The following is a 26,167-nucleotide window of genomic DNA, read 5'->3' on the forward strand; positions in this document are numbered from 1 at the left end:
TCACCCAAAAACGACAACCCGTCATCATTTGCTCAGTCTCATGTTGTTCCAAACCGTATGATTTTCTTTCCCACCATTGAACACAAAAGATGTCAGGCAGAATGTTGACGCTGTTCTTTTTTTACAAAAGTGAATGGTGACCATCTGTTCAATAAAATTACAATAAAAGCACCATAACAGCAGTTCAATTAACTTGCATTATTATTGACGTGCATTATATTCCAAGTCTTTTGAATCTATATAACAGCTTGTGTTAGGAAAAAAGCTATCATTTGGCTTTAAAAGTTGTATGGACTAAAACATTGGTCTCAACCTCAATTCCTGGAGGGTCACAGCTCTGCACAGTTTAGCTCCAACCCTAATCAAACACACCTGATCCAGCTAATCAAGGTCTTCAGCATCACTAGAAACTTCCAAGCAGGTGTGATTTGGAGCTGGTTGGAGCTAAACTCTGCAGAACTGTGGCCTTCCAGGAATTGAGTTTGAGACCACTGGACTAAAAGAACCATACTGGTTTGGTAGGATATGTTTTCATTTTTGGGTGAACTTTGAGTCAGTATTGTTAACTAAAACTATTAAAAAAAAACTTAAAATGAATCTTAAAATGAAAATTATAAATGCCTTGGTAAATAACTAAAATAAAAAAAAGCTTTGAAAAAGTTTAAAACTAACTATTTCTAATACAACAAATAAAAATAAATTGAAGCTAATTAGAAATACATAAAAATGGCAAAAACACAAAATTACTAAAATATAAACAAAATAAAAATTAAAACTGAAAACAAAAATAAATGCCAATTCAAAATACTAATACTAAAATAGTACATAATATTAAAATATCACTGTTAAGAGTTTGTGTTGCTGCTTTTAGGAAAGAAGTCTGATTCATGTAATGATTCATGCTTTAATTCCTCTACTCAAGAAGTCAAATAGTTCAGTTATCGCAATCTGTGTTGGTCGAGTGATTGTACATGTCTTCAATTTGTCTTTCAGGACACAATGACTGAGGACCATCTGTGCCTTCGGAAACAAATCCTCCGCGGAGGTGAGAGCAGATCCGTTGCTGGCCGATGAGTTAAACATCTTCTACAGCCGCTTCGATTGCAACGGTGGCAGCGCGACTCTGCCATCCAGCACGTCAGGAAGCAGCAGGCAGAGCAGTGATGATCCTGTAATCACCGTGTCGGAGGATGAGGTTCGGAGGGCGCTACAGAAAGTGAACGTCAGGAAAGCAGCCGGACCTGATGGGATAACCGGCCGTGTTCTGAGGTCCTGCGCCGATCAGCTCGCTGGTGTGTTCACTTCTATCTTTAATGAGTCCCTTGCTACCTCCGTGGTTCCCACCTCATTCAAAAAATCCATCATTATCCCTGTGCCAAAGAACAATAAACCCTCTTGCCTGAATGACTATCGCCCAGTTGCCCTCGCATCTATAGTCATGAAGGTTTTTGAGAGACTTGTAAAGAGCCACATCTGTTCCTCCATACCCGTTACTTTGGACCCTCTTCAGTTTGCCTATCGCCCAAACAGATCTACTGACGATGCCATCTCTCACGTCCTCCACACATAGACAGCAACAATGGGAATTATGTAAGGCTGCTATTCATTGACTATAGCTCAGCTTTCAACACTATAGCCCCCATCAAACTGGCATCTAAACTCACAGACCTCGGCCTAAACTCCTCACTCTGTGACTGGATTCAAGACTTCCTCACCGGCAGACCTCAAGTGGTGAAAGTTGGCCAGTTCACCTCAAACTCCATCACTCTGAACATAGGAGCCCCACAGGGCTGTGTCCTGAGTCCCCTGCTCTACTCTCTCTACACGCATGACTGCGTGTCCTCTCACAGCTCCACATCTATTATCAAATTCGCTGATGATACTGTGGTTCTGGGCCTCATCTCCAACAACGATGAGACCGCATACTTGGATGAGGTAGAGAGACTCACATCATGGTGCCAGGACAACTGTCTCTCTCTGAATGTGAGCGAAACTAAAGAGCTGATCATGGACTTTAGGAAGAGACAGCAGCGGCCCTACACTCCTCTTATGATCAGTGGGACCCCTGTGGAGAGGGTGAGCAGCTTCAAGTACCTCGGCGTAAACATCTCCGAGAACCTGACTTGGACTACACACATCCAAACACAGGTTAAGAAAGCCAGGCAAAGACTGTACCACCTGCGACAGCTGAGGAAATTCAGGGTCTCACCAGCAATCCTGAAAACTTTCTATTCAGGGACCATAGAAAGTGTATTGACTCAGTGCATCTCAGTGTGGTATGGAAACAGCTCCAATCAGGACTGCAAAGCACTACAGAGAGTTGTGCGCTTAGCTGAGCGCATCTCAGGGTCTGCTCTCCCCTCTCTGCAGGACATCTACCTCAAACGCTGAAAAAGTAGAGCTGTCAAAATTATCAAGGACTCTAATCACCCTGGTAACCGTCTATTCGTTCTACTACCATCTGGTAAGCGCTTCCGTAGCCTGATGGCAAAAACTGAGAGACTTAGGAGGAGCTTCTTCCCCCAGGCCACCAGGCTGCGTCATAACATCACTTGACTCCATGTAAATATCACCATATCAATAAGCTATTCATAATTTTTCTCTACCTCATATTGCTGCTATTTAAATACCCTGTACAACTTTTTGCACATTCTTTTGCACATTCCTCTTTATTACTATTTAAGTCAACAACATACTGACCTGCACATTTATATTTATATTTTTTCATCTTTTATTTTTTCTACTTTTCTTTTTCTTAATATTTGTATACTTTATAATTGCACTGTCCTTGGAGCGGACCTGACCTACATTTCACAGCTGGTTATACTCTGTATAATTGTGTATGTGACAAATAAAAATCTTGAATCTTGAATCTTGAACAATGTCTATGCATCAGGCTTGATGTGAACTTACCAGAGAAATTGCGCGACACCAGCATGGTGGTCAATATCGCTCCCTATACGTGAGAAAGAGATCGTAATGTGAACAAGCGGTGGGTTTCAGACGTATACAGATGAAATGCTTCCAGCTAATGACTTTTAAAAGAGACATCAGCAGACCTTGAGTTTTCTTCTTGCGTTGAACTTCTTCAGGCACTCGACAGTTTCCTGTCTGTGCATCATGGACGCCACAGTAGAACGTTGCTGCGGGAAATAGAGGAAATACATATTATTATTGATACCGTTTTCCATATAGTATTGAGTCTTAAAGTCAATATGAAAGTAAAATTTATCCTATTTATTTTTTACTTATTGTTAATGGTTATTATCAGAAGGGAAGAAGGAAATAATGAAGTCCTCACACATTTTATATTGTAAAAATGTTGCTTTATCATGAAATACATCATCTCAGGAGTACTATTGATCCCAAGCGTCCTTTAATTTGAACTATAAGTGTATGTATTCTGGTGTGTGGCTGGTCGGTGGCTGTTAATACTCACGCAGACCCACGGGTGTTTCAGAGCCTCCTGAGCCGTGATTCTCTTGGCTGGATTGATGGTCAACATCTGATTGATGAGGTTTTTGGCTTCAGGGGTGACCGTGTCCCACTCTGGCGAGGGGAACTAGAGGAAACATGGGAACTCATGGGTATGTACCGACTCAACCAGTTGTACTGTGACATCAAAAGGGGACTCACGTCATAAGCCCCAGCTTTGATCTGTTGGTAGAGTTTGTGCTGGTCTTCATCCCAAAAAGGAGGATATCCCACCAGCAGAATATACAGGATGACTCCTGCAATCACATTATTGATATTTCACTTCTAACAGATTCTGTGCCATTCTTTGTGTTCTCACAATTCTTCAAGTACTAACGCAGACATTTAGGCACACCTAAAACAACCCTAAATGTAATAAACACACATATAAATTCCATAAAGAAACATATACATTTAAACACAAACACAAAATTATATTATATAAAAAATATAAACATCAAACATGATCAAAACGGCTACAATGCTAATGACGTCTAAGTTTATTTCTTTATATAATTTATCTAATTTCCACATCTTAAAATTCATAAAATAATATAATTACAATAAATAACATAAATTACAGAAATACATTAACGATGCAAATTGTACTGTTTAATTAGAAAAACATAATATAAATATATACAAAAAAAATGCTTCAATGAAATCGTTTAAAGCACTTGTATTAAAGTCTAATTTGTGAATAAATCATTGTTTTGAACTGGTTCTTTGTAATAACTTACACACAAAATACACAATCGTTCAAAATTTTCAGGTCAGTAAATCTTTTTTCTGAAAGATTTCTGAAGGATCATGGGACACTGAAGACTGCAGGAATCAATAATAATGCTTTGATTTACAGAAATAATTACATATTAAAGTACATGAAAAATTACTGATTTTTCTGTATTTTTTATCAAATAAATGCAGCCTTGATGAGAATAAGAAACATTAATTAAAAACATTAAAAATCTTACTGATACCAAACTTTTGAACGGCAGTGTATTAAATATATGGAAATTATATTAAATAAATTAAAATATAAAATATAGAAAATAATAAAAAATAAATAAAATACTACTATAAATGTATTTAAAAATGTAATCGTTTAATTCTATTGAGAAATAATGAACCGGTTCAAATGAATGATTCATTCAGAAACAAGAATTGAATTAATTATTTTTTAGAACTGGTTTTTTGTAATAACTCAGCATTTGTGAATCATTTGACTGTAAGGCAGAAATTAGTTTGGAGACTAAAACTGCCAGGTGGGTTCAAAATAGTTGCTAAACATCACATTTGTGACAACAAACGTAAAATGGGGAACAATTTTGAGTGTTGCATTTTGAGAATGACTCCTATGAATCCATGAACTGGTTCACCGATATACAAACAATCCTAATAAACCACTTCGCCGAAATGAATCAGAATTCCCAACCCCAGACCAAAAAAACCACCTACTGATCTGCAAAGTAATTAAACCGCTCAACTATCGATGCTCTAGAGAAAGTGAATGTGAAACACGACGGTGAAAGCGGCGCTTGGCAACAGCCTCTTGACAACACCTGCCGGAGAAGAGCTCTCCACATCTGAGAGCTGATGTGTCTGAATATGTGCGGGGCGTCGAGAGAGCGAGCGAGAGAGAAAGAAGATAGAAATAGATACAAAGAACTCTATCGGGAGGGAGCGTGTGACTCACCACATGCCCAAATGTCCACAGGTTTCCCATAAGCCTCCTTTCGTAGCACTTCTGGGGAAAGGTAACCTGGCGTTCCAGCGAACCCTGCATGCGAAAGCAAAAATACACATCTGAAAATGCAACATCCAGGCTCTTTCGGACTTTGCATGTTGGAGAAAACCATTTTGGTGCCAGATTATGTGCTTGGAAGTAGCTAAATTAAACAAATAAGGCAAAAGGATTTTTGCTTTGGGAGAGTTCAAACCGGACACGTACCAAACCAGGCCTGCTGGTCCCCTTGCACTTCAATGGCCAGGCCAAAGTCGGCCAACTTGACGGCGGCATTCTTGCATTTACTGGCCAAGAGCAGGTTCTCCGGCTGGGGGGGAGATCAGGGACGCACTCATATTACTGCTGAACCAAAATCTGATACATGTCTCCTTTTAACACCGAACACATAACATACAACCACAGCTGCACAACAGATACAGCATACAAACAGAATCAACTCCCAAAATATAAGCTGTGCTGGGCCGCGGTAGAGCTCGCTAGAAGTGCATTTCCTATATGTGAGCTTGATATCTACGACTTTTGATCATCCAAATGGACCAATGGTTGATTCTCGGAAATAAAATGGCTACGGTTAGCATTACAGGTGTCCAATTGGCAAGAAAAACATCTAACAACCAAAATACAGAAGACAAATGATACCAAGCCATTGGCTCTCAATCAAGTCTCTGGGACCAGTGTTATTTTAGTATTATTTGTACACTATTATATTTTTTTTTCATAAAAATTATGGTTAAATTTGATCATTGTTATGTGCTTTTGACTTTTTTTTATGCTATTATTACTATTATTACCATTAATATTACGATTACTTTTATTTGTATTTCAGCCATTAGTTTTAGTTTTGTTTTGGTTGTTATTTATACACAGTTAGTAATTTTTTGTGCTTTAACAAAATGTTTTCTTTATATCTAATATTTATATTTCAGTTTTATTTGAATTAACAAAAATGTTATAATAGTTTAACTTTTAGTTTATTTAATGACAACACTAGTTACAACACTTTACAATAATTAATATATATATATTCTTAATTTTATTTGTTCCCAACAACTACCATTTTAATTGTATTTTTAAAGAAATCCCATGGTCTTGAAAAACCTGGATATATGAGGGTTGTTTTAAAAATGCAATTTCTAGACTTCTAAAAGATTTGGAAATGTATAAAATCATGGAAATATAAATATTTAAATATACTCATGTCAAGACCTAATATAATTTATTATGTAAAACTTGATGAGAAATTACATTAAAATTAACCATAACTTGTAATCATAAATGATTGGAAGAGTCACATAAATTCATCTCTCATTAAGAGTGTGAACAGCACTTTTATAATTATGGATGTTTATTATTTAAATTTGAATGATTTATTTCCCAATTTTAATAAAATAACACTATGCAAAAATAAATAAATAAATACATAAAAGTAGTAAGCTACTTCGAAACAAGTAGCTTTGTCATTATAGCAGAAGTACCATAAATATTTTCACCTATAAACGGAATATTTTTTGGTCAAAAAGGTTGAGACCCACTGATTTTACACACCTGTGTGTGCAAATATTTGTTATGGCTCTAGGTAATGTTACATTAGCTTGCTATCCACCTAAAGTTAATTAATACAGGATATAGTAGCATTACGCAGAAAAGTGTTATTCATCTTGAAGAGTTGTTCTTTTCCTGTCATTCAATCCCAGTGTTCCCTACAGCACCTTCCTCTGAGACCGGACTGGATCAGCTTTAGCTGAACACAGTCAATTTGATTGACAGGACGGGCTCTCAGTGATCCCACTGATGTCTGATAAAGAATTCTGGGAAATTAGCTTCGTTTTTCATGAAACATGAAACGGCATTCACACAACAATTTACCGCCACAGACATTTACACACAACACTGACAACATTCAACCAAAGATATCAAGACAGACACTAGGGTTGATTTTGATTTCATGTTGATCATAAAAAAAGAAACATGGACATATAAGACCATTAAAAAGTTGGGGTCATTAAGATTTTTTTAAATAAATTAAAGCTTTTTTATTAAGCAAGAATGCACTGAATTGATCAGAATTGACCTTTATGTTACAAAAGATTTCAAATAAATGCTGTTTTTTTTACTTTTTATTCATCAAAGAATCCTGAAAAAAAATGCATCACTGTTTCTATGAAGCAGCACAACATTTTCAACACTGATAATAACAACAGATGTTTACTGAGCATCAAATCAGCATATTATACTGATTTCTGAAGGATCATGTGACACTGAAGACTGGAGTAATGATCCTGAAAATGCAGCTTTGCATCACAGGAATCACATTTTCACATAGAAAACATCCATTTTAAATTGTAATAATATTTCACAACATTACTGTTTTTACTGTGTTTTTGATTAAATAAATGCATCCTTGGTGAGCAGAAGAAACTTCTTACAAAAACAAAAAATCTTATAGACCCCAAACTTTTGAACCTGCATAAAAAATTAAACGGAACATTTAACCAAAGTTATCAAGAAATCAGAGTCAATTTTGATTTCATTTTTTCACATAACCTACTGTCACTCATTTTGACATAATGGGTTAATAATACATCATCCCACTTAACACACACATTCACACCTCCACGTAATGTTCAGCATGAGTGTGCTGTTATTAAGTAGGTTATCTTCCCTCTGCTCTGGTGGAAGTTGAGCCAGGTGGGAAATTGGGTCCAGAGGAGCAAAGAATCATGGGAAACTTATTCAGTCTCAATCTCTGATCTCCTTCTTCCTGTCGTCCTCATCGCGCTACAGATGCAGCTCTGAAAAGGGACGAACGGTGTCTGTGTTCTGACGCTCAGCCGCCGTTGCCATCTGCTGGTGCTATTCGCGGAGCTCAGATGGCATCTTGACGTTTCGGGCACATGGTTTGATAAGTGTTCTGATTGAGTATCGGTAGGATGGTGCGATATGCTCAACGACCTTGAGCCGCATCCGGGGAAAACGACGCTGGAAACGCATCCAGACTCAGATTTGCATAACCTGATTCTTTCAAATATAAGAAGCGACTTCTAATCTGAAGCAGGATTGCAAAAAGCAGCAACATGAAATCAAAACTGACCCTATTTACTGTATTTATAGATATTCCTGATCATATTGAATTAAACTGGTGAAAGTGATTCCATTCTAGTTCAGTGTCTTTAAACAAATCACATATAAATTGACATAAAATCAACAATAAATAATAACTTTTATGCCAGACATAGACATCCATGCACACAAAATGTCATGCCAAATCAGATCGTGAGCATTAAAGAGACAGTTCACCCAAAAATGAAAATTCTGACATCATTTGTTCACCCTCATGTTGTACAACCGGTATGAGTTGCTTAAGAAAAGATGAAATTTTGAAGAATGCAAATAACCAAACAGTTGCTACTCCCTATTGACTTCCATAGTATGGGCGTCAACGGGTACCACAAACTCTCAAAATCTTCACAACATCTCTACCTGTGTTCAGCAGAAGAAAGAAATCCATACAGTTTTGAACGACATGAGGGTGAGTAAATGACACTTTTCAGTTTTAGGGATGCCTATCTTTTTAAGCCACGCCCCCTACTGAATATTAACCATCTCATCATCCGAATCTCATCACAATTGCACATCACACATAGCATATTTGTACACAAAAGCATGCACGACACACGCACAGATGAACGAATCACCCGTCACTCACCTTGAGATCTCGGTGCACAACGCCCATTTGATGGCAATGAAGCACCGCCTCCAGGATCTGCTGGATGCAGTGACTGCATGCAAACACCAGTTAGTCTGAGCAATGCCATTCTCTCGTGCACAGGCACAGGCAGGAAATGCAGGCCGATCACAGGGAGCTACTAATAATTCAACCATAACCATAATCTTCCTACTGGATTAATGTCAAAGATTGATGCCAAGCATAATAAAATATTTTAAGTGACTCGCTCTTCCAAAAAATTGTCTTGTAAATTTTCATAAAAGAGTTTTATCTACAGAATTAATCTCCCTACATCATGTCCACATCAAATTTCAACCTCAAATCAAAAGAAAGAAAATAAATAATTAAAAATAAATACAATTAATAAAAAAAAAAAAAAAAAAAAAAAAAAAAAATTATATATATATATATATATATATATATATATATATATATATATATATATATATATATATATATATATATATATATATATATATATATATATATGTATATATATATATATATTTAGTTGTATTTTAAGATTTAAATTTCATGACAACATTTTACCTCCCGAATTATCTTATAATTTAGCAGTGTTTTATATATACGATGAATCTTCCTACATCATTTTAAACCAAATTTAATCCCCAAATTAAAAGAAACTATTTAATTTATTTATTTTATAAATTAAATTAACATTATTTTCATGATAAAAATACATATTATACCCCAAATTGTAAAATTTAACCCCCAAATCAAAAGGGAAAAATAATTAACTTGATATTTATTTGAGAAATTAATTTTTTTTTCTGAATATTTAAAAAAATTGTTTTTTTTGTGAGACAATATTTTCATGATAATAAAGCATATTTTATCCCCTAAGTTAATCTGTCGTAATCAAGTGGTCAAAGTTTGACTAATTAATTCTTTCTTTTGATTCTAGAGTAAAATATGACGTAGACATATTTCATGATTCACTCTTGGATTTATTTTATCTGCAAAGAAAACTAAAGGGTTAGCATTCAAACACATTCAAAAATAAGATAAGTAACTTGGGACTTGAGAAAGACAACCGTCACCATCACCCAAAACAGAGACCCTTTACAGGTAAAGAGAGACTCCGTGATGCTATAAACTCTTTTCAGTCCGTAGAAGTGTTCATGTGACGTCTTTTGAAACAGCAGACAGGTTTTCCTGCGTACCGAAACCCTGTTTTACTGACACCGGAAGCTCTAGCTAACACTACACACTTAAAAACCACCCACGACGAGAGCGAGCATCAGGAGAGACAGAGACTGAGCCAGAGACGTGAAAGAAGAGAGGTAAGACTGGCAGGCGGCCCTGGAAAGGCTGCGGCGCTGCAGCGGACTGGAGTGTGTTTTTTGGCAGTTGTGTGGTGAGATAGTCTGGAGGAAATGTACCGGTGTGTGAGAAGAGGGAGGTGGACGGCGTGAGTCAGCCTGTGTAGGCGTGTGCTGCTGATTTACTGAGAGTGAGCGTGTGTGTGTGTGTGTGTATGTGTGTGTGTGTGTGTGTGTGTGTACATGTTGTAAAACTGGAACACACAAAGCTGTTTTCTAGTTCTTCCACTCTACGACTTTTCAACTACCTTGTTTAGGGGGCCAAAATGAAGGTGGACGAACACTTTTCAGAGTCATTACTAGATCTGGACGTCATTAAAAACTAAACTAAACACCCTTAATAATGTGTTTACTTTCATAAAAATAATCGGATTTAAAAATCTATCCTTGTTTTCCTTAAAAAAACTGTCAAGCCAACATCACATTTTCTCATCAGTCAAAGTCAGGTTCTGTAAGTTTACAAATACTTTGAAAAAGTTCCTCATAAAATGTTACTAACATGTTTTAACATGATTTAGTACATTGCTAGCATCTGTTAATGCTTGCTAGCATGTTTAACAAATTGCTAACATGTTTTGGCAAATCGCTAACTTATTTTAACATTTTGCTATGATGATTTAACAAGTTGCTAGCATGATTTAGCACATCGCTAACATCTTTTAGCATGCTAACATGTTTCTAACATGGTTGACATGTTGCTAACATGCATTAGCATGATTTAACACATCGCTAACATCTTTTAACATGTTGCTAATATTCTAACATTTTGTTGATATGAATTAGCATGCTCCCAAAATGTAGTAACACTATGCTAACGTGAATTAACATGTTGCTAACATGATTTAGCTAGTTTCTAGTATGATTTGACACAATTACTAACATCTATAAGCATGTTTCTAATGTGAATTAGCATGTTTTTAACACTATGCAACATATTTTAACATTTGAGCATGTTTAACACAAATTAACTTAGGTGTAACACTATGCTAACATAAATTAGCATGTTTTTTAGTTGGTTATCTAACATGTTTTAACACATGGCTAACATGTATTAGATGATTCTAACATGTTTAATGTTAATCTAGCATGTTTTAACAACAAACTTACATCTATCTCTCTATCCATCCATCCATCTTAAAAAAATGAGAAAAAAAGTCTTTCTATTTTCCCTGCAAACACTAGAGCAAGTGTGATTTTCAGACATTTGAACAGATTTCATTTTATTATAACTTGACCTTCTGTTCAACTAACTTTTCTGTCATTTTTCCTTTGAAGGTTTAGTTTCATCATCAATGTCTCTTTACCCAATATGTCACATTTCCTTTAATGGATGCAATCAAAAATGATGCTCCTGTCTGAACCATAGACTTAACCTCCAGCTCTGCTCCAAATACGACCACAGAGCCCTGAACTCGTCTCTGGTCGCACAGCAATTTCATCAATATCAATCAGAGGGCAATAAAAATGACTGATGGCTGATTTGGCCCACAGGCGGCCGGCTGAAGAGCCCCTAGACTAACACTGTTTGGTTCACTAATATAACGTACAAAGCTTCTGTGAGAAAGACAAAATCACAAATGGGATCTCTTTAAAGTCATTATAGCATAGAGAATCTGATTTTTCTTCATCTTTTGAGATAGAAGAGTTAACAAAAAGTAACTTCCAGAGCATTTGTTAAAGCCAAGCTGCAGAAATGGCTCACTCTGAGATCCTAACAAATCCTTAACATATGATCATCTATTTTACACATCCAAAAACTCAATCTAAAACATACAATATTGTATTATAATGGTTTTCAGAGCATATGACCCCAATTGTTTCTCCTAGACAGCAATGAGATTTAATAAACAGCTCATTTTGAGTTTCGGTATGAACTCAAATATCAAATGATTCTTCCTTCGAACTCAATTAAGCCTCCTAAACAATGGCCACGTACACACTGCAGCTAAACTCCGTTCACCTTTTAGTGCTTAATCCTGTTCAGTCATTTACAGAAGTGACAACCGCATTCAACAACCAAATTAACTCCCGAATAATTCAAGTAGTAACAACCACATTACAGAAATTTGGGAATAACCCACAGGAAATTAGGTACTTGACTCAGTGTTGCTAGCAAATAAGAACAAGCCACATAAGCAACTTCCAAACGTGTTATTGTGGAAATAAGCCACATACCAAAATATCACAACCTGCACCTGCCTATATTATTAACTTCATAAAATGGATCGCATTATGAGCCAAGCCCAAACAATAAGCCAAAAGATGCTTAATAAGTGTCGCTTATGATATTAAGTGGACATGGCAACCCTTCAAATATTACAAATTATTACCTTCCAAATATTTATGTAACATTACTTTGGTTAAAAATAGCAGATAAATGTTTCTATGGTCACCATGGTGTCAATCATCTGTAATTTAGGGGATTCATTCTCGTATTTAAACGCAGTGTCACTCCTGAAACTCAACAGTGTGTATGCAGCCAATAAAAGTGCAACGGACTACTTTTTCTCCACCATTAACTAGAGAGGCCAGGCCTATCAAATCCATCAACAGCAGGTCATGGGCGCAACCTCCCATTTTATCATGATTCCCCCTTCAAAGAGCATGGAGGTCTGGTTGACGTGTGGGCGAACAGAACAGAAACAGTCAGCAGCTTTATTTGAGCTTTTAAATCAAGACCGCAATGAGCTGCAAGACTCTGAAAGAGCCCTTCACTCAAGTGACTATTAAACAAAACAGCAGCACTCTGTCATCCTCAATGCGAGGCTTGACTGAAACAATGCATTACACGCACCCGAGAATTACCCAATTGCACAGATAAATGACACTGTTTTGAAACAACAGAGAGAGCAGAAGACAGAGAGGGTAAGCAGATACTCTCAGTGCAGAAGGAGCAGGTCGGCTGTTTTCTCAATAGAGTGTCTGGTGCCGACCCGAGTTCATCTGACCACACAATTTGGCTGGTTTGGTCAATGGGGCACAACCCTTAAATATACCTCATCTATCCCAAAAGGGTGCCTAATAGTACCTTAATGGGACAGTTCACCCAAAAATTAAACCTGATTTTGTTAATTAAGACTAAAATCTTACCATTTTCAGTCATTGAAATAAAGCTGAAATAAAATATTATTAAATTGAGAGCAAATAGATTTTGAGCCTGTAATCTCAATATGAACTCAAACACCAAATTCTGGCATGACCAAATGATCTGATTTAGGCTATTAATATTAATTTTATAGCACTACCCTCTTACTAGTATTTTAAGAGGACAACCTGAGACAAAGTTGATGGTTAAATCAAATAAATGAGACGTCTCCTGAGCAAAGTCAAAAAAAGTAGCCACTGACTATTTTTCCTCTGTCAGCAAGTCGAACACTGAATGAAATAAAATATGAATATTAAATGAAACAAATTAAATTAGAAATTTTGTCTTGGCAATTAACTTAAGTTGAAGTAAAATTACAAAAACGAAAACTAATTAAAGCTATATTATAATAATTAGAACAAAAATAATTAAAATACAATAAATAAATAAATAATTAAAAAATAATAGAAGTTACACAACCAAAAAAATGAAAACTGAAACAAAAATTAAAGCTAATTTAAAATATTATAAATACTATACTTGTATATAAATAACACTAAAATATCTCTGGTTTGGGTCAAAATTTGGGTCAGATTCCACTGACTTTCACTATATTATGAACATATTATAATAAAACATAATAAAAAGACACTGGAAGCTCTAGCTAACACTACACACTTAAAAACTGCTCCGAGACACTGAATCAGAGCCAAATAACACGTAAACGGACCTGTGGAGGAATTCAGGCCAAACTACTCGCATGCTTCTCATCTCTCGCAATTCATCCTCAATGCCCTGTGCACTTTAAGATTTAGTAGTAAAACTAAGGCAACAAAAAACATGCCTTCAATTTAAGGTCTTCTCCTACACTGTTTTCTAGCTAAAATGGTATAAAACACAGCTAGTGTTCATAATAGCACTTGCATTACCTCTGTAAAGCCTGATATGTGTTATAATAATTTGAAAAAAATACATACACAAGTAAAGAAAAATTAAGTAAAGAAATTTTTTTTTGCACCCTCAGATTCCAGATTTTCAAATAGTTGTATCTCGGCCAAATATTGTCCCATCATAGCTTATTTATTCAGCTTTCAGATGATGTAGAAATCTCAATTTTGAAAAATTGACACTTATGACTGGTTTTGTGGTCCAGGGTCACAAATAATCTTTCCATTGATGTATGGTTTGTTAGGATTAGACAGAATTTGGCCGAGATACAACTATTTGAAAATCTGGAATCTGAGCAAAAAAAAAATCTAAATATTGAGAAAATCTCCTTTAAAGTTGTCCAAATGAAGTTCTTAGCAATGCATATTACTAATCAAAAATTAAGCTTTTTTATATTTACGGTAGGAAATTTACAAAATATCATGATCTTTACTTAATATCCTAATGAGTTTGGCATAAAAGAAAAATTGATCATTTTGACCCATACAATATATTTTTGGCTATTGCTACAAATGCTTTTTTATTGAGTATCATATTTTATACATAAAGCTATTATGGCTCAATTAGTTTGAAAAAATGGAGGAAAAAAGCAGGAAAAAACACCTCAGTTCTAGTCAGAGGCCCCAACTGAGCAAAAATATGAAACATGGTGCAGTTGCTGATATTTATATGTCCTGATGAAATTCTGATAACTTGTAATGTAAACCAATGAGATATTTGTAACAGTATAGCAGATATTTACATAAAATGCATATAAATATCAGTTGTCACTCAATATCTCCCAATTATATCTCTTAGTAAGATGATATTTAAATCCTGTTAATAATTTGAAGGCCTTAGAAATTTGTCTCAAATATGATACAGTAGGTGTTATAGGGTTAAGTATGCAAATCCTCTGCAAATTGTAGCCAAATAAAATAATGTGAAAAGAAACCTGCAGGGAATCGAACTCGGGTTCAGACCAAACAATCAAACCGAGTGTGAAAACAGCCATCGAGTGCAGAAACACACCAAAAATCCCAGACGTACAGTTCAAGACAGAGACATGGGCGGCTCGAAACAGGCAAGAGTCACATGACACATGCAGTGGGCCAGTGCACTTCCCATACTGACCTTCAGGTCCCTGTGCACTATGTCATGATGGTGAATGTGATTGACACTCTCTAGAATCTGATGGATACAATGACTGCAAAGACAAGCGAGAGAGGAGAGGACAGAAAGGAAAGAAAAAGAAAAAGGAAGGATGAGAGAGGCGTGACGGAGGAGGTGAGTTAGTCACGGGGAGATGAGCGCGGGAAAGGAACAACCCAGATAAGAGAGACTGTTTGATAAGAGGGTGATGAAATGAGACGAGTGATAAAGGTGAAAGCCCTGATGTTACACCACGCAGAACAATAGCAGCACAGCCGGGCGGGACGCATCATTTCCTGTGAGGGCGCTGCCGATCACACGTGGGATGGAGAAAAGGAGCGAAGGGTGGATGAATCAAAAGGAGTAGAGCTGAAGATATGGAATTGATCCGTGTGTGTGTGTGTGTCTGGCTGTTTGAGAGAGAGTACGGCAGATTCTGAGATGCTATCAGTATTTTGAACACATATCTAATACGGGCTCAACAATAAAGATGGCCTGCTGAGTCTGACCTGGAAACAGCGTGAGAGCATTTAGGGCCAGCTGCGACAAAAGTCACTTGTACAGCACATTTAGTGCTACTGTCAGCCACTGCTACTAAACAAAACCAGCCAGTGCTACCGGAAATCTTACATTTACTGATTTATCATGCAAATGTTTGGTTTTCTGTCATGAAATCTCCAGTTTTGTTGCCAATAGCAAAAATGAAAAAAAAAAAAAAAAACTTCAGAAGAATTAGCAAGAAAGTATTGATAATTACAAATGTATCAGTCATTTGTTCATTAATTAACATTTTTATTAGTTACATTACAGCTGAATATTTCCAGCTAGTAGCAAGTTTTCATTTTGAAAAAAATACATATTGAAATAATAATCATTTTGAAATGTCAAATAATGAATACATATTATATAAAACATCAATATATATTTTATATTTAATATAAAAAAAATAAAAACACAATATAATACATTTGGGTTTAGAAATTAATAAATAAACAAATTAAATCAGCAAGGATGAATTAAATTAACATTAACAGGGAAGACATACACAATAAAGACTTTATAGTATTACAAAACGTTTATCTTTATTGATATATGTACCAAATATAAATAAATAAATAAATAAATAAATAAATATATATTTGAATATATTTTAAAATGTAATTTAAAAATATATTCAAATAGAAAACGGCTCTTTTAAATTGTAAAAATATTTCACAATTTTTACTGTATTTTTTATCAAATAATATGTATTTTTTAACAGCAGTGTATATTTATCTAAATGTATTTAAATAAACTTAGCTATAATTAAATAGTGATATATATTTTTTAATTTCATTGTTGAGCCCTGAATCATGTTCTCTAAAGTGATTGATCAGACTTGTAAACAATTAAATGGCAGAGACTTTTTTTTTTCACTTAGGCAATCACCTAGCAACCACCATAGCAACAGCATAGTAATGTGAAGAAAACAGTAATTTTCTTCAGAAAGTGTGAACATCTAGTTTCTAGTGCTATGGAAACAGATCGAGCTCAAGTAAAGCGAGTATGCGAGTTTGCAGCACGTGCGGCGCTGAATGAGTTGACACCGTAATTATGCGTGTTAATTAGAGGCCTACTTTCAGCCATCACTCTAGTGGAGGCAGGTGGAGGGTCTGCGGCCCTCGGGAACGGATACATTTCACCGTCCTGACGGCTTCGTGACACCTTTCTACCCACGAATATGGCTGATGAGCTCATGGATTCCAGTAGTCTCAGCGCTCGCCAGCTCTTGTGTTTCCTCCCTCGGTATATATCTCTCGTTCTGTTTCTCGCCGTATCTCTCACTCCCACATGCGTACCCACACAGTCAAATTGATTAAAGCTTTTCTCCTGAGGGCGACTGCAGTGTGTGTGTGTGTGTCTGTGAGAGGATCTGATGCAGAGAGGAAAACAGGAATAGATGGAATGGAAAAAACGAAGGTGATGGGAACACCGGAGGAAAGGGACCCGCAGAAGCAGACACACAGAGAGCGCTGCCGCCCACGCCTGCCGCCTCAGCGAGACACTGCCTCAAACGTTTAACAAGCCTCTGAAACAAAACTCAACCCTCGTATGATGTGGACAAAACTATTACTCACATGTTATACTAGAATCTGTGCAAAACACACACGTTTATCTGGTTAAAATGCATGTGAAAGAGAAGAAGAAAGAAGTGTGGATGGGAGGATGGAGGGGAAATGTCATGGGGAGGGTCTGGACAGGAGACAATGGAGACGCTGTTTTACCTGGCATCAGCTTCACTGTAATATTCTCTGGCTACGATGTCTTCAAACAGCTCTCCGCCCGTCACTCTACAGGACAGAGAGAAGATATCGGTACCATATTCACATTTATTCTGTGATTATTTAACTTCAGTTTGGTGTGCTTACACTGGCAGAGCTGTACACTGCATTATATTGCAAAAGCATTTGCAGCATGGCTGGGAACAATGGGTGGAATGAAAAGGAGCAAATTAAAGAAAAGTAAAACGTCAAATAAAAGGTAAAATAAGAACGCAAACAAAACCAAAAAATAAATAAATGAATTAAAATGATCTGAAAATAATTAAATATTAAATTAAATATGAATAAAATTAAATATAGCAACAAAACAAACAAAAAAACAAATATTCTACTGATAAAATTAATAAAATAAAGTAATACTAAATAAATACATTATAACAAAATAATTCATTATTAATTTGTAATAAAATGAATGAAAAAGCTGTTAAATTAAATATTTTAAACAAACTAATAATACAAATGTGAATAAAACTAACAATAAAAAGCTAATAAATAACTAATATATTATAGAAATTCAACTATTATATTTAAAAATAAACTATTATTAAATAAAAAATTAATAAAATGTAAAACAATTATTAATAAGACTAATAATATAATAAAAAATAAGATTTTTTTTTGAATAATCAAATAAATCTTAAAATTTTTAATTAAATATTTTTGTAAAATAAAACAAAATTCAAGTAGCAATTTAACCAACAGGAATAAATTAAAGGTCATTTTTGTTATTTAGTACTTTATTTTACAATTACTAACATAAGAAAAGTACTTTATCCAGTGCTAGGTTAGGTCTCGTTTGGTTGACGCCCCTGAAGTGAAACCAGCATGAGAACAGATTGACAGCAACACTGGCTCAACCAATGGTGCAGTCCTTAATTATACTGCAGAGATCACATACTTCACTTTGCAAGCAAACTAAAGTGCAAATGTATCAAATAATGTATCAAAAAAAGAATAAATAAATAAATAACGCAGCATTTATTAAACGAGCACAATTAAGGAAGATAAACTAAAGACAGCATGGCTGTGTATGACAGGAAAAATAAGCAAGAGCGAGAGCGAGAGCAGTATGGATGGGGGAATCCTCTAGAAGAGAGAACGCTGGGGCTTCGGGGGGAAACCCCTGCTGCAGGATTTCTCTTCGGCTGGGCAGCCCGGCTCTGTTGCTATGGAAACTGGCCATGCGAGAGATGAAGAGAGATGCGAGGGGAAGGTAGAGTGGGTGGGCGTCTGTTGAAGCGCACCGAGCAATAACAAAGCAGAGAGAGAGATATTATGCGCCATATTATATGGAAGCACTTACAGGTCAAATAAGAGGTAATGGAAGCCTTCCTCTGATATACTGTCATGGAGCCGCACTGCATTACAGAGAAAGAGTAATAATATCATGACATACTTTCATTTGCCATTCACTCAAACAGCACAATTCGAAGAGTGGTTTTATGGGATTTCAAACCACCTGCGTCCTGAATGAGGATTTCACACTGATTTCATCATGAATGGAGAAGTTCAGGTTTATTTGTGAAGCTGACTTTAATGGACTCACCGATATTGGGATGCTTGAGCAGACGGCAGATACGGGCTTCCCGTTCCAGCTTCTGGTGATCTGGGAAAAGATTTGGGTCTGTGTTAAGCGTCATATAATGGAGAAACGGGAGCAATAAAAGCTTTTTAACCAATTAATAGTTTGTACAAACCTTTTGTGGGATTTCATGAACTTTAAGGAAGTTTAGTCACTATGAAACCATGCTAGCCCTTTCAGTTTCACATGAACTTTAGTTAACCGCAAGTTAAGAAACCAGCATATGCCAGATTACCAAGTATTTCAGAGATATTCCCATTAACTAAAACCAAAACCATACAAAATCTAATAAAGATGAACTAAAATACAATAAAATATTAAAAAACTATTTCGGCAACATGTCTTATTTTCATTTAGTTTAACCTGAAGTAGTAAAATTACTCAAACTAAATACTATAGCTAAAACCAAAACTAATTAACAAAAACTATACAGACCATTAAAAACTAGAAAAAATAAGAAAAAACAACAAAATTACTAAAACTTAAATTAAAATCAAACAGAAAATATAAAAACTAAATCTAATCTATTACCAAAAACTCCAACAGTATATCAATAATACTAAAATAACACTGCAGTAGATTCAGACTGTTAGAAAATCACACTAATGTAAATAATTCTCTGAGAGAAAAACATGAAATAGTAAGTTGGCACTGTTTTATGCACAGGGGTTTGGTCCGATCGTGACAACTGAAGCCTAACCAAAGCTACATTTAATCGCTCAAAAACTACAGTAATTAATAGAAAAATTATGAAATATTATTATCATTTATAATAACTATTTTCTATTTGAATATATGTTAAAATGTAATTTATTCCTGTGATGCAAAGCTGAATTTTCAGCATCGTTACTCCAGTCTTCAGTGTCACATGATCCTTCTGAAATCATAATAATATACTGATTTACTGCTCAAGAAACATTTCTGATTATTATAAATGTGGTTGTGCTGCTTCACAATTTTTGTGGAAATTGTAGATTTTTATAACATTATAAATGTCACTTTTGAATTTAATACACCCTTGCTGAACTGAAGTATTAAAAAAAAAAAACCTAATACATAAATCTTGCTTTTATACCTTTTTGTCATAGATGATTGTTAAAAAAAAATGACACCACTATCTTGAAAACAGCTTGCATTTAAGTTGTCATCACAGGATGGGATGTATAATGTTTGTGTTTAAAAATAGAAAAACCTTCATAATTAATTTCACATCTTTTGAAGAAAACGTAAAAGCTTTGTGCTATTTGTTTTTCCCTCCAGTCAAACAGTTCCTGCTCAATTCACACTGATCTCACATCAGATCTAGTTAAAAGTGCATATTTAAAGCACATCACTTCAAACACAGCGGCAAAGGTCAGCCTCAGCATCACGCAGACCACACCATCTACTGTAAACCGGCGGCTGGAGATCACGCAAGCTCTACTAGCTTGAGTGTGGAGCGAATCTGCATGATACAGAGAGACAGACGTGCGCAGCCGAGAGGCCTGGACCGCTCTGCTCCGGCACACCCCACGGAGGAAGCCTGCTGTCTGCCATGCATGAGTCATACGGGAAAGAGGACAGCTGGGAGAGAGGCCACAGATCGTCTTCAGCGCTTCACGATTCAGAGTCCTGATAAAAACACACACGGCTGCCTGTCCATCATCCCAAATGGACTAGTTTGGATCGCAGCTATCGTTTGATTGGTCACATTTTCTTTTGATGTACTAGAAAAACACACATTACTTCTGAGCTGCAAACCCACTTCTATGATAGAGGGTGTAAAATGGTCAGGAACAAATTCAATTAGGAGTGTTTTGGGTGTAAAAGCACCATTCAAAAGTTGGAGGTTGGGAAGATTTTTTAAATGAAGCTGCATTTATATGATCAAAAATACAGTAAAATAGTAATATTGTGCAGGGTTATCATCATTACCTAAATTAACCTAAAAAACATTTAAGAAACAAATAACTTTTTTGTTAAACAAAATAAAATAACATTTAATTGAAATAAAATAAAATATATTAAAAAAAGGTAAAAATACATAAATTCAACTAGTTGTGAAAGAATAATTAAATTTTATTTTAAGTTAATTTGAAGTACTAAAATATCTCAAATTTAAATAATTTACAATAAATAAAAAGACATTTGAAAAAAATGAACAAAACACAACTAAATTATTAAACCTTTGACTAAAATTAAAATAAAAAAAATAAATAAAAATATTAATAAAAATAACACTGCTATTGTGAAATATTATTTCAGTATAAAAGAACAATTTTCTATTTATATATTTCAAAATGTAATTTATTCATGTGATCAAAGCTGAATTATCAGCATCATCATTACTTCTTCAGTGTCACATGATCCTAATATGCTGATTTATTATTTACATTATTACCAATGTTGTGCTGCTTCATATTTTTGTTCAGTATTCTTTAATGCATTTAACTGAAATAGAAAGCTTTTATAACATTATAAATTAAATTAACAGTATTAATTTATTTAAAAAAATACACTGTACCAAGACTTTTGAATGCTAGTATATAAGCAGACCTCATAAAATTACATAACAAATGCATGATATTGTTTAAATCGCTACTGAAGGTACAGTCGGTTTACAGAACATCATTGTGGCCTCACTGCAACCCTCCCAAACACACTCACACACACAACAGCTCGTGAATCGAGCCGTGCGACTGGTGTGAAGCTGTGAGAATGCTGACACCCAAACACCACAAAACGCCTCTCAGCAAAGAGCATCAGACCCTGCCGAGACAACTTCATCACCAGACTACAGTAATCAAGCACATCACTCACATCACAGTCATATTCTACAACTACCGAGCATTTATATCTTTCTCTGATGTTCACTGATAATTAGTTAAAAACACCCACAACTTTTTTTTTTTTTTTTTTTTTTATTAAACGGATGTATTACTGTACCTCTAATACATTTGTAAATGACATCAAAACGTATAGTAACTATGTATATCAACTTACATTTCATAAGGGTTGCACAATTTGGGTTTTTTTCCCCCAGACAAAAATTGTGACTGCAGTTTTGCACAATTTTGCAGTGATTGCAGAATTTTGTCAAAAAAGAGATTATATAATCACTTAAAATAATATAAAAACAATAATTATAAATTATTAAACAAAATACAAGTCACATTTTACAGTAAAACTAAGTACTAAAATTATCGCATTCTTAGTTTATTAATTTTCAAACATTATACTATTTTATTTTTTCAAAAAAATAAGAAATATTACTTTGTAATATTTTACTGTAGAATAAACATGTTTTATGAAAAAAATATTTTATTTTGCAGCAAAACTGTCAAATTAAAATACTAACATTTAATGTTCTCTTCAAGCTTTTATTTCCGCAGAACAAAATTTTAATTGTTAGTACTGTAATACTTTACTGTAAATTAAAAACCAAATACTTATGAAAAAACGTTGTTAAAAAATGACAAAACTATCTTTTATGGCTGTCAATTTCTTCTCATTTCAAATGTTAAACTATCAAGCTTTTATTTTGTCAAAACAAATATTTCTCAGCTGCAAAAATAACTCCCAGTCAACTTCTAAAAGTCATATAGAAGGTGTAAAATGGCACTTAAAAACTATATTATGACTGTTTATTATTATTAACATTATTTGATACTCATTGAGATTTTTTTTTGAACATTCTCTTTAAGTTTTCTACATTGGCACAAAAAAATTCCAATACAAATGTTTACATATATACACAAATCATATTTTGACAATGGATTTTATCATCATAATGACATACAGTCGTGGTCAGAATTATCGGCACCCTTGGTAAATACGATCAAAGAAGGCTGTGAAAATTATTCTGCATCGTTAATACTTTTTGATCTTTTAAGAAATTCACAAAAATCTAACCTTTCATTGGATAATAAGAATTTAAAATGAGGGGAAATCTCATTATGAAATTGTATTTCTCTAATACACATTGGCCATAATTAATGGCACCCTTTTATTCAATACTTTTTGAAACCTCCATTTGCCAGTTTAACAGCTCTGAGTTTTCTCCTATAATGCCTGATGAGGTTAGAGAACACCTGACAAGAGATCAGAGACCATTCCTTCATCCAGAATCAGGGATTGAAATTAACTTTTTCACTCACAAGCCAATTTGGCTACTAAATTAAGTTACCGGCCATTCATAACTTCTACTAGCCAAAAAAAAAAAAAAAAAAATACTGAAATAAACCAACAGCCTGAGGCTGTTTATACTGGAAGTGACAAAGCGACCGTTGCAAATCATTTTGCGTCAGTACTAGGCATGTGCAATACTAACAAAAAAAATAATCTCAACATGTTCTGGGATTAAAATAAAGATCATTAGACGATATTTTGCTGAGGGTGTTATTGTGCTGGTATCTTAAGGACTATAGTGGACAGCTGACTCCTATAGTTTTTGATATTCTTCATATTGTGACGAGTCGGCTGCCTCCCCCCTTATTGTCATCACCACCCCGTCCCGTATTCGCCGCCCTTCACCAGGCTCCCGACGGGAGTGGGTGTGTGAGAGAGGAGGGGCGCTGAAACAGCCAGGGCTGGCGGCGTGTGATGAGGCGCAGCTGATGTGAATAGAGCCTCATCACCGCCGCCGTTTAAATGCCGAGCGCGCCTCTCCTCGGGAGACCGGTCTCTTCCCCGTGCATGCACGCTGGTGTCCTCGTGGGTCCAGGAAGGGAGCGTTGAGGGATTTCCTTGAGACGCGAGCCGCAGTCCAAATGACGCCGCACTCGTGATACGGCCGACGGGCCAGGATGCCGGGCCGTAGAGTCCCCCAGAAGTGCCGCGGCCAGCAGAGGACGAAGCCGCGAGCAGAAGCCGCCGCCCCGGACCAGGAGGGGAGCGCGTGCGGCCACCGGACTCCGCCCCTTCCCTGGACCCTTCCCTTCTGAACACTACCCTCCTGCACATGCCCCGCAGCACAACGATGACACCAGATTCCCCGTTTATTTGGACACTTTTCCCCCTTTTCGCCCACTGTGTCTGTCGTTTGCTCCTCCCGCCACAATATTCTGTGTGGTCAGTTCACAGCAGTGATAGAAATTAATCTTTTCCAATAAGTTTAAATTGATTTTACGTTTTATGGGCATTTTTACCTTTATAAAACCTTTTTTTTCTAAAAGTGTGCATCATCTTTTGAGTCAAATTCTTGCATTTAATCAGTCAATTATAATAATACATTTAGGCTGTTACTAAACAAATTAAATCAGTACCAATAAAATTCATCTTTACAGAAGATGCATATGAAGTGGCATTTAAATGTATTTACACATGCAGCTCAGAAGGACATGGAATGCTTTAACTTGCAGTTAGAAATGTATAAATAATATTTCGATATTTTAAACATGAAATGTTGAATACTGACATTTGAATGAAAATGAAAAGATACTGTAAATGTGAAATTAAAATCACCAGTAGGTGGCATCAAGTCACTGTTAATAAGGGAGTCATTGCGATTGAACCGAATCATTTAAACGATTGATTGATTCATTCAGGAACAAAACGCCATCATGTTGCTCCGAGACGCAAAACAGCGCTGTGGCTGTGTTTGGAATGTTTTTTGTTGTCGAAATAGCACAAAAACAGGAAATATGGTGGCTAAAACATAAGTCTCTTGATATTATCTTATTGTTTATTGAACGGTTGAATAAAATCAATATCACATTTGTAATCATGCTGATTTTTAAAGAAAAAACGGCACTCTTTGGGTGATATTGATTAACTATATGAATTTATATAAATATATACATTTTCTGCCCCCTTATCTTGAATTATGATCATTCTTAATGCATATTAATAGACTGAATCATGCAGTGAAAGGATGCGCTCTAAATGCGCACGCGCTCTAGTTAGTCTAACCAGACTTCATCACAGTTCTGTATGAGTGCACTCTGTAGGTGTGTTTTGTTTGGTTTTTGCAATATACTCGATAATGTCATGATGTCTCACGAGTTCAGAATTTGCGCTAAACCTGCACAGACTTGGCTTGCATGAACTTCCCCAAGACATTAATGAGTGAACATAACTTACGAAAAGTAACCCGCCAAATTGGCTAGTGATTTGACAGCGTTACCCGCCACAGCTGATTTTTACCCGCATTTGGCGGGTGTTAATTTCAAACCCTGTCCAGAATCCCTCCAGACCCTTTAGATTCCCAGCTCCATGACGGTGCTTCTTCTCTTCAGTTCACCTCACTCATTTTCTACAGGGTTCGGGGTCAGAGGACTGGAATGGCCAGCAGAAGCTTGGTTGGATGGTTGTACGGTTGGAAGATCCAAACATGACCCATTATAAGATTTCTAACAGAGTCAGTCACTTATTGATTTTTTATCTGCTGGTATTTGATAGAATCCATGATGCCATGTGTCTAAACAAGATGTCCAGGACCTCCAGCAGAAATATAGGTCCACAACATCAAAAATACAGCATTATGTTTAATTGTACACATGGGGTATTTTGTATCCCTGTGTTCACCAAACCCATCTTGAGTGTTTGCTGCTAAAAAGCTCATTTTTTTAGTTTCATCTGACCGTAGAAGCCAGTCCCATTTGAAGTTCCAGTCGTGTCTGATAACTGAATATGCTGGAGTTTGTTTTTGGATGAGCTAGGAGAATTTTTCTTGAAACTCTCCCAAACAACATGTGGTGATGTAGGTGCTGTTTGACCATTTTTTTTTTTTATATAAGGTTTTCTGACCCTGAGACTAAACTATTTTCTGCAAATCTCCAGCTGTGGTCCTTGGAGAGTCTTTAGCCACTTAAACTCTCATTCTCACCGTG

At 35.7% G+C, this 26,167-nt stretch overlaps 1 protein-coding gene across 2 annotated transcripts in view; it reads right to left on the reverse strand.

The window, feature by feature from the left end:
• Positions 1-26,167, reverse strand: part of camk2b2 (calcium/calmodulin-dependent protein kinase (CaM kinase) II beta 2) — a 68,652-nt gene that overhangs the window by 34,811 nt on the left and 7,674 nt on the right. For both annotated transcript variants that reach the window (XM_079408498.1, XM_079408499.1), the window contains exons 3-12: positions 19,323-19,382; positions 19,080-19,134; positions 17,720-17,785; positions 8,928-9,000; positions 5,426-5,528; positions 5,171-5,254; positions 3,637-3,731; positions 3,440-3,562; positions 3,060-3,143; positions 2,914-2,956 (exon numbers count right to left, since the gene is read on the reverse strand). In XM_079408498.1, coding sequence (XP_079264624.1) covers positions 2,914-2,956; positions 3,060-3,143; positions 3,440-3,562; positions 3,637-3,731; positions 5,171-5,254; positions 5,426-5,528; positions 8,928-9,000; positions 17,720-17,785; positions 19,080-19,134; positions 19,323-19,382 — 786 coding nt within the window. The remainder of the gene's footprint in view (positions 1-2,913; positions 2,957-3,059; positions 3,144-3,439; positions 3,563-3,636; positions 3,732-5,170; positions 5,255-5,425; positions 5,529-8,927; positions 9,001-17,719; positions 17,786-19,079; positions 19,135-19,322; positions 19,383-26,167) is intronic.

This window comes from Barbus barbus, assembly GCF_936440315.1.
Source record: "Barbus barbus genome assembly, chromosome: 45".
Taxonomy (NCBI): domain Eukaryota; kingdom Metazoa; phylum Chordata; class Actinopteri; order Cypriniformes; family Cyprinidae; genus Barbus; species Barbus barbus.